The 10189-nt window shown below is 43.7% G+C and overlaps 1 protein-coding gene across 1 annotated transcript; it reads right to left on the reverse strand.

Moving 5' to 3' along the window:
• Positions 1-665: 665 nt before the first annotated feature.
• LOC137024390 (uncharacterized) lies at positions 666-2912 on the reverse strand. Its single transcript, XM_067391840.1, has 2 exons — positions 2580-2912; positions 666-2547 (listed from the first exon to the last, which is right to left on the reverse strand). Exons 1-2 carry the CDS (start codon positions 2659-2661, stop codon positions 1601-1603), a joined length of 1029 nt encoding a protein of 342 aa, XP_067247941.1. The 5' UTR covers positions 2662-2912; the 3' UTR covers positions 666-1600.
• Positions 2913-10189: the final 7277 nt, after the last annotated feature.

Here is a 10189-nt window from a genome sequence, read left to right on the forward strand (position 1 = left end):
CTTTCAGTAGTTTAGTCGGCATTGGGTCTAACATACATGTCGTTGATTTTGATGATTTGATAAGTTTAGATAATTCTTCCTCTCCTATAGCGGCGAATGATTCTAGTTTTACCTCAGGGACACTACAGTGCACTGTCTGAAGAGAAACTGTAGACGGTTGCATGTTTATAATTTTCTCTCTAATATTATCAATCTTGCAAGTAAAGAAGTTCATAAAGTCATTACTGCTGTGCTCTATGGAAACGTCAGCAGTTGAATCTCTGTTTCTAGTTAATTTAGCCACTGTGTCAAATAAATACCTAGGATTATGTTTGTTTTCTATTAAGAGATTTGAAAAATAAGTAGATCTAGCATTTCTTATGGCTGTTCTGTACTCAATCATTTTTTCTTTCCACGAAAGGCGAAAAACTTCTAGTTTTGTTTTCTTCCAACTACGTTCAGCTTTTCTAACAGCTCGTTTTAGAGCCCGAGTGTGCTCATCATACCACGGCGTTGGATTAGTTTCCTTAATCTTCTTTAGACGTAAAGGAGCGACCGCATCTAATGTGCTGGAAAAGAGAGAGCCAATAGTTTCTGTTGCAGCGAGTTCTTCTAAGTTGTCAGGTATACTAAGGCGATGAAACTGCTCGGGGAGATTATTTATAAAGCAATCTTTAGTGGCAGACGTGATTGTTCTACAATATTTATGGCTGGGTGGTGGTTTTGTAGCCTTGGCTAATTGTATTATACACGAGACTAAATAATGATCTGATATATCATCGCTCTGCTGTAGAATTTCAACAGCATCAATATCTATTCCATGCGACAGTATTAGATCTAGGGTATGATTACGACAATGAGTGGGTCCTGACACGTGTTGTTTAACTCCAATAGAGTTTAAAATATCTGCAAATGCCAATCCAAATGCGTCTTTATTATTATCTACATGGATATTAAAATCACCAACAACAAGGACTTTATCCGCAGCCAGTACTAACTCTGATAGAAACTCAGCAAATTCTTTGATAAAGTCAGTATGGTGCCCTGGTGGCCTGTATACAGTAGCCAGCACAAATGTCAACTTACATAATGTTACATAAAGCACCATCACTTCAAAGGAATTATATTTGAAATTCTTTTGAATGATTCTGAATATATTACTATAAATTACAGCAACACCTCCCCCTTTGCCTTTCTGTCGAGGATTGTGTCGATAATCATAACCTTGAGGACTAGATTCATTTAAAGTAATGTAATCGTCTGGTTTTAGCCAGGTTTCTGTCAAACACAGCAAGTCTAGTTTATTGTCTGTGATAATTTCATTTACAATAAGTGCTTTTGAAGAAATAGATCTAATATTCAGTAACCCAAGCTTTATCATTTGTTTATCTGATTTATCTGTGATTTTCATTTTTTGAACATCAATTAAATTTTTACCCTTAAAAGGTTTTGGAAGTTTTTTGTATTTACTAGTTCGAGGTACAGACACAGTCTCTATGTGATAATATCTAGGTGAAAGTGTTTCTATGTGCTGTGAATTATCTGAGTTCTGTGACGTGAGGCGGCTAGCAGACGGTCGGTTTAGCCAGTTTGTCTGCGTCCTGATCTGGGCCCTGGTTTGTCATGTTTCAGCTCTAAGACTATTTGCCAAATTTCTAGAGAGAAGAGCAGCACCATCCCGGGAGGGATGAATACCATCTCTTTTCAACAGATCAGGTCTGCCCCAAAAGCTTTTCCAATTGTCTATGAAACCTATATTATTCTGCGCACACCACTTAGACAGCCAGCCATTGAGTGATGATAACCTGCTAACTATCTCATCACTCCGACGAACAGGAAGAGGGCCAGAACAAATTACTTTTGCTGACATTGAATTTGCGAGTTCACACACCTCTTTAATGTTAATTTTAGTGATCTCCGACTGGCGAAGTCGAACATCATTTGTGCCGACGTGGATAATGATTTTAGAATATTTACGTTTAGCATTAGCCAGCACTTTTAAATTTGCTTTGATGTCAGGTGCTCTGGCCCCCGGCAAACATGTGACTATGGTGGCTGGTGTCTCTATTTTCACGTTCCGTGTAATAGAATCGCCAATTACTAGGGCACTTTCAACAGGATTCTCAGTGGGTGCGTCACTGAGTGGGGAGAACCTGTTTGATGTTCTAATCGGAACGGAAGAGTGGTGTTTGTTCTTGCCATTATGCCGCCTCACAGTCACCCAGTTAGCCTGCTGCGTGGCTTCTACAACCGGAACCGAATGTGTAGTGTTTACTAGGCTAGTCGCATCCAAAGCAGTATCTAAGGCCCTTTCATTCTCACTATCCTCAATTAAAGTTTGGATGCGTGTCTCTAATTCTGAGATTCTCTCTGTCAGCCTGACAATATCCCTGCATTTATCACATATGTAAGTCTCACTGCTGACAGAAAGAGCTAAGCTGTACATGTTGCATTTACTACACATGATAATCGTCGGACATGACTGACCGTGTGTTTGATGAACGCCGTCCGAAAAACTGCAACGCACACGGGACTCGCTGGCTGGATGTCTCGGTCGCTTGCCGGTGCCTGGGGCGAGGGTGATGTGCGGGACGCTGTACCTCGCGGTGGATCGATGAATGCCGGGCAGCAACGTCTCCACAGCTTCCCGATCTGGCGAGGACAGATCAGAATAACATACATCGGATAAATCCGCCATTCAATCGACAAGGAAGGTTGGTTTAGAGGAAAAAAAGAAAGTAGACGGTAGCTAGCAGGCTATGGCTAACACTAGGTGATTACGCTGGTGGATTGCTAGTAATAAATCGTTCCGTTTAGTAATACTATGCAATAGGTTAAGTAATCTAGTGAAAAATAAGAAAGTTATATTATGCGAATAGGAATAAAGAGAAGGATTTAGGATAATCTCCACGAAGCTCCGAGCGTAGATCAGACAGCTGGCAGGCAGCAGCGTTGAACCGGAAACCAAACAGTGGTTTCCGGTTCAACGCTGGGGGTTGGTAATAGAGTATGCACTGGAAGGGTGTAAGACCAGTGGATGGTTGATGCAGACAGTTCTGTGCGTACTCGGCCCAATACTGGTTCCAAGAGACCTGGTGGCCATGACAGAAGGTACGGAGGTAGCAGCCAATCTCCTGGATCTTCCATTCCGTCTGCCCGTTCGTCTCTGGGTGGTATCCAGATGACAGGCTAACGGCCACAGGAGTGAGAAGAACGCCTTCCATACTCTTGAGATGAACTGGGGTCCTCGGTCGGAGATGATGTCTTCGGGGATTCCAAAGTAGTGGAAGATGTGGTTGAACATCAGTTCAGCAGTTTCCATAGCAGTTGGTAGTCCCTTCAAAGGAATCAGACGACAAGATCTGTCTACTACCACAAATATAAATGTACAGTCATTTAGAAGAAGGAAGATCTGTGATGAAGTCAACTCCTAGGTGTGACCATGGGTGATTGGGAACGGGCAGAGGAAGGAGCTTGCCGGATGGTCGGTGGCGTGGACTCTTTGAGATGGCGCAATCCCTACATCCCTGCACGTACCTTCTGACATCCGATGCCATATTGGGCCACCAGAAGCACTCTTTTAACAGCAAGAGGGTTTCATTGACCCCCAGGTGGCCAGTGGCAAGTGATGTATCCTAGTCGTGGAGGCGTTGACTTCCACTACAAAAGCCTTGTCAGGATCAGGGTGGACCAGGAGAGGAGCAGTTGTGAAGGCTTGTTTCAGGGTGTTGAAAGCTTCTTCTGCAGATGTTGTCCAGGACAGAGACTTGGGCTTGTTTCTCAGGAGACTGGTGAGAGGGCTGGTGATGGAGCTGTAGTTTTGAATTAACCGTCTGTAGAAGTTGGCGAAGCTCCTTAACAGTGAAGTTCCTTAACAGTGGTGGGAGTTGGCCAGTTCTTGATGGCAGCCACCTTCCCCTCGTCCATCCAGATGCCACTGCTGTTGATGTTGTAACCAAGGAACTGCACTGAGGATTGATGGAATGAACACTTTTTGGCTTTGAGGAATAGATGGAACTCTCTCAGGCATTTCAGGACCTCTGCAACGTGATGGCGATGTTCGGCCATGCTCCAGAATCAGGATGTCATCGATGTATACCAAGACGAACTTGTGGAGAAACTCCTGGAGCACCTCGTGGATGAAGTCCTGGAATACTGAGGAGGCGTTAAGAAGTCCATAGGGCATGACTAGGTATTCATAATGACCTGTGGGCGTGACAAAGGTGGTCTTCCACTCATCCCCCTCACGTATCCGGATCAAGTTGTACGCCCTGCAGAGGTCCAACTTGGTGAAGACAGTGCCCACAGAGATGTTCTAGAGCCACTGGGACGAGACGAAGGGGTTACCAGAACTTGACTGTGATGTTGTTGAGAGCTCTGTAATCTATACAAGGCCGCAAGCTTCCATCCTTTTTTGCCACAAAGAAGAAGCTAAAAGCAGCAGGGGAAGTTGATGGATGGATGTAGCCTTGAGCCAGGGCCTCCTCGATGTATTCCTCCATGGCCTTCTCCTCTGGGATGGACAGGGGATAAATCTTTCCCCAGGGCACTGACTCACCCGGAAGCAGATCGATGGCACAGTCCCATGGCCGGTGTGGAGGCAGCTTGGAAGTTTTCGTTGGGCAGAAAACGTCACTAAAGTGGGCATAAGGGGGCATGAGTGGTTTCATCTTATTTATAGAAGGGAAGATGGCACTCACCATGGGACGAGGAGGACAAATGGGACATGCGGAGATTACATGTCCCGGAGCACCGCAATATAGACATAAGTTCTGGGTCAGCCTTCTCTGCCGTTCAGTGGGTGTCAAACAAGAAGAGTCCACTTGCATGGGTTCTTGAGCTGGTTCTGGAGGGCTGACGGAATCTGGCCAACAGAGGATGGTGATGAGCTTCGACTGGCCCTGGTGCTCTTCGAGACATGACTGCATACGAGTGAGGAAACGGATGGATAGTTGGATAAACCTCTCAAGCCCGATGGTATCCTCGTATGTAGTGAGATGCAACCGCACTTGTGAATCCAGACCTTGACGATATGACGCGAGTAGAGCTTGTTCGTTCCATCCACTCTTGGCAGCCAGTGTTCTTATTTTGAAGAGAATATTCGTTAACAGACATTGATCCTTGTTTAAGACTAAAGTTTCTCACCGATAGCAGAATCCCAGGAAGGTTTTACAAACACTTATTTGAAATGATCATCGAAACTGGAGTAGGACTGGATAGCTGGGTGTTTTTGGGTCCAAATGGAATCAGCCCATAGTAGTGCTTCAGGAAGCACTGGAGACAGGTAAGCATCAACAGGTGTCCTTGAGGTAAGCATTCAGGAAGAGTCCTTGGTGCGAATGAGACCGGACAGTGAGTGAGTGTGTGAGTGTCTTTTATGTGCGGGCTGATTGCTGTGGTGATTGCGTGCAGGTGTGAGTGATCAGTACTCGGGAGAGGGAGTGTGTGCTGGAGCCTTGCATTTCTGTGTGTGTATATATATATATATATCCATGCAGAAACAATCTCCAGCATATTCAGTTGTCAGACAAGACTGGAACTCTGGAATTTCAATTGGGACCAGCTTCTATGGTCAGATGAAACTTAAAAAAGAGCTTTTTGGCAGCAAACCCACCAGATGGGCTTGGTGCAAACAGGGATAAAAAGTACCCCATGCCCAGGGTTAAATATACTGCTGGATCTTTAACGTTGTGGGCTTATTTGTTTTGCTGGAGGACCTGAACATCTTTCAGCAACATTCAGATACATGGCATCATAGATTCTATCAAATACTAAGAGATAAAAATCAAAACCTGACCGCTTCTGCTAGAAATCTTATAATGGGCTGTGGTTGGACCTTCCATTAGGACAATGATCCAAAACAAACATCAAAAACAAAACAAAAATGTGTCACTGAGCACAAAATGAAGCTTCTGCCATGGCCATCCCAGTCCCCTGACCTGAACCCAAAAGAAAATGAGTGGGGTGAACTGAAGGGTTCAGGTCAGGGGACTGAACCACAGCTTACTATATACTTATTGTAATTACAATAACTGGGTAATAACTAGGTACTAGTCCTGAGCTTGCTCCTAAACCTAATATTTACCCAAGTATTTACCTTATATTATTAAGTACACCTCAGTGCAGCAGTGTTTGTACAGTATTGTCATTGGACCTTTTCAAACCAGCCAATGAATCATTTGACCACCAAATGAATCCAGCAGTACCTGCCATCATATCAATTATGCATCATTGATTATTGTTCTTGTGAAATATATTTTTTCTGAAAATGAGTTCTACAATTTAGTTTATTGAGGAATTATCAGGTGCCTAGCACTCCTCGCTGTCATTAAAACATTAAATCATATCATGCCACAGGAAAAGTGTTCAAAAGTGTTTACGCCCCAGATCTCAAAGGTCTGCTGTTGACACACATGCAATAAAAATGCAGTCAGCCTATGAAGCAAGGATGAGCAATGTTCACATCAAGCATTTGGTAAATTTTCTTCTGCAATAATTTGTCATTAATACTCTTGGTTTCCTGATGAAAGAGAAAAAATGTCAAATTATGCACAGCTTTGTTATCTGTACTAGACTACATGTTGCAGATAGGCAAGCTATGATTACTGTCAGCAGATGTCTGGAGAAAGCGGAGTGGGGGGATGGACAGTGATGATAATGTGGCTTGAAGCTCCATCATCACACATTGAGAAGCGGTGTGCGGAAAGCGGGAGCATGTTTGAGGTGATTGGTATGTGCATTTTTCCCTTCTGACTGTCAGTCTTGTTCAGCCCTGTCTCACCCTCATATCTCAGTCGCCTCCCTCAACACGGCTGACAGACATCCCCCCCAGTTGTCACAACATGCATATGTGTTTTAGTGTAAGATTTCACAAACTAACCTTTCATCTGCACATTACACAGGAAAAGAAAACAAAGACCAAGCCAAAGACTTTCATTCCCTGGATCATTTTACTGACCTTTCAAAGTCAGAATATGCTAAAAAATTAGTTTGCGGTTTCCTTCCCTGTTTCTTAGTGAAAATTACATTTGCACTGTAAAATAAATATATATATATCAGTATTTTTTCCCCTCCACAATTTAAGATAAAGAGATTCTTTACATTTAAAATTATGTATGGTTTTCTTATTGCATCAGCCTTTTTTCTTGTTTTATGTATAAACCTCCCCAAATTATGCTAGACTTCTGCTTAAAATGAGAAAGAAAACTGTGGCATCAAACTGAATCACAAGTTTGGTTCACTTGAAATTGGTTTTGCAAAATCAAGAGTATGCATGAAAAAGTGGTCTGAGATTCAGTTAATATTAACGTGAATGGTAAAGTTTGCAACTGGTATAGAAGCAATCCAGCCAAAGTCACAGAAATACCATTGATGACTTAATATGCATTATTGCATGCTTCCAATCCCACTACAGTATAAAGCATTTCTCATAACTCCTTATATCTGTCTATATTGTCTTTAGAGAGCCGTTTTTTTTTTTTTTTTGTATCTATTCCAATACATTAGATAAACACAAGGGCCAATCTCTGTGTGTAAAGTTTGGTACATTCAAAAAGACAAATTCATCAATAACACAGTGGCCTCTACAAACTGGTGTCTTCTCCTTATGGGGTGAAACCTAGTTACAGGAGTAAACAGCTGCTGCTAGCATACTCATGGCACGGACGTTGATGACACAAACCTACAACAGTTAGTCAAACGGTTCAATATGGCACTAGTTTGGAACAATAACTTAAAGGTTCACATAGTAGCCTAGAAGTATCTTTATGAGGTAACTGTAGAATCCAAACAAAATAATATTTTTATCTCTACTGAAATTAATCTTCTAAAATACTAAGATACTAAGATTCTTACTCTAGGCTTAACTTCAAAGATGCCTCACATTGAAAATTCAGCCATTCCTACACTTCTATCCAGCTCCGCTGAATGTACACAAGTTGTGAGCTTGCAGTCTGAATTAAAAGTTATAAAATAAGAAGACTTCACTGTAAATTACTTTTGTTGTTTTTATAGTATATTACTGTATTCTCAACAGTTTCGTACTATATAAGCTGTGTACATTGTGACTGTAGATTTTCAGTGTATCTGGAAAAAATTTTTTAGAGACTTTTTAATTGCTTTATACGTTTTATTCTGATGTTATTTCCAGATATAAAAGCTACAATCTCTTTCTTTTAGTCACATTCAACGTTATGTCAACTGACATATGGGGTCTTACTTGGCAGCCCCAATCACCTTTGAGTTTTAGAAAAATGGTGTAAAAGAGCAGATTTCCCTAAAAGAGCAAGCCCGGCATCTTTTTAAAGATGCCTTTCCCCTCTGCTATTACCCAGCCTGGTTCCTCTGCACAGCACAGGGCCGTGGTGGATAACACTCAACGAGATCTGAGGGTTACAGTCGGAGCTCTTCCTACAGACCTCCCAGACCTCCAGCTGGGTTGCGTGCCATCAGACTTCTGCATGATGGTGCATGTCCCTCTCATGGCAGACCCAGCTTGTCATTCGGGTTCCGCCCAAGGATCAGATGCCAATAAATGCATCAGAGAGTGGGCAATTGTCCTCTGGATATGAAGAGGAGGATGAGTTTCCCTCCTCTGTGGTGGTAACAACAGGGTTTTTGGGGTTTTACAGCCCTTACTTCATCATTCCCAACATCTTGGATATGCGAGTCTTGAACCAGATCATTCACAAGCTCCCATTCAAGATGCTAATGCAGACATGCATTCTCACTTGCGTTGGCCCACAAGATTGGCTCACAGCAATTGATCTGAAGGACACGTACTTCCACATCTCGATTCTGCCTACACACAGACCATTTCTTCGGTTTTGTCATGATCACTAGTGAGAGTGCCCTTTCAGCCACTAGAGGGCACTCCATCCCAGACTCTCATTTCCACCTGTTATATGGACTACATATCCCAATACACACTTCCCGGACTAATCATCTCACGTCATTGCACTCACCTGTTTTGTATTATGTCGTTAGTGTCTGTCTATTTATACTGAGTTGTTTCTGTCTTTGTTGTGGTTCGTTGTTTGATGTCATGTGTCTCCTGATTCCCCGGTTGTCTGGTTTGGTTTTTCTTTGTTATTTTGTTCCTGTTTGTTTGGACTGTCTTATGGTTTTTGACCCTTGCCGGTTCTGTGGATTACAATTCTGGATGCCACCACTACAGATCCAGCAGCATGAGGATTCTTCGACCAGCCATTTGCAGGAAGCATGTGGCATTGCTTGGGGCAGTGTTGGCTCTACGCCAGGAGGGAAAAGAAGTACGGTGCTTCTCCCAGAGGTTTTGGACAGTGGCGCTAAAATATAATAATGAGGCACTCAAGGACATTTTTAATGCAGGTCTGGATGATCCGTTGCCCCAATGGGAGATGAAGGGGCTTCAAATCTTGGACTTCTGGGGTTTTGTTAGTTATCTCTCTCATAGAGCCCAGTGGGCAACATATGTCCAGCCAGTGAGTCCACTCCAGAGCCCTCTCCAGTCAGTGAGTCCGCTCCAGTCAGTGAGTCCGCTCCATAGCCCGCTCCAGCCAGTGAGTCCGCTCCAGCCAGTGAGTCCGCTCCAGCCAGTGAGTCCGCTCCAGCCAGCGAGCCCGCTCCAGAGCCCGCTCCAGCCAGTGAGTCCATTTTGGGTGAGCCACCGCCTCACCCTCGAAAGCGGAGGAGAAGGAGGAAGAGGGCTTCCTCCGTCCTACAAGGCCTGGAGACCACTCTAGGGGTTGTTCGTGGGTTCTCCAAGCGCCTTGCCCTGCCGGCGCCCAGGCCGCCAGCCCTGCCGCCGCCGCCCAGGCCGCCTGCCCTGCCGCCATCAACCAAGCTCCTTTGAGGGGGGATAATGTCATGATCACCAGTGAGAGCGCCCTTTCAGCCACTAGAGGGCACTCCATCCCGGACTCTCATTTCCACCTGTTACATGGACTACATATCCCAATACATACTTCCCGGACTAATCATCTCACGTCATTGCACTCACCTGTTTTGTATTATGTCGTTAGTTTCTGTCTATTTATACTGAGTTGTTTCTGTCTTTGGTGTGGCTCATTGTTTGATGTCATGTGTCTCCTGATTCCCCGGTTGTCTGGTTTGGTTTTTCTTTGTTATTTTGTTCCTGTTTGTTTGGACTGTCTTATGGTTTTTGACCCTTGACGGTTCTGTGGATTACGATTCTGGATTTCCCCAATAAATGTCTCTGCTACAAATTGAT

The sequence above is a fragment of the Chanodichthys erythropterus genome, chromosome 2, assembly GCF_024489055.1.
Source record: "Chanodichthys erythropterus isolate Z2021 chromosome 2, ASM2448905v1, whole genome shotgun sequence".
NCBI classification, from domain to species: Eukaryota; Metazoa; Chordata; class Actinopteri; order Cypriniformes; family Xenocyprididae; genus Chanodichthys; species Chanodichthys erythropterus.

Bases quoted from the DNA above. Each gene is read 5' to 3' on its own strand.
- LOC137024390 (XM_067391840.1), bottom strand. From the start codon at position 2,661: ATGTATGTTATTCTGATCTGTCCTCGCCAGATCGGGAAGCTGTGGAGA. The intron at 2,548-2,579 runs GTACAGCGTCCC...CCCTCGCCCCAG, and splicing joins ATTCATCGATCCACCGCGAG to GCACCGGCAAGCGACCGAGA.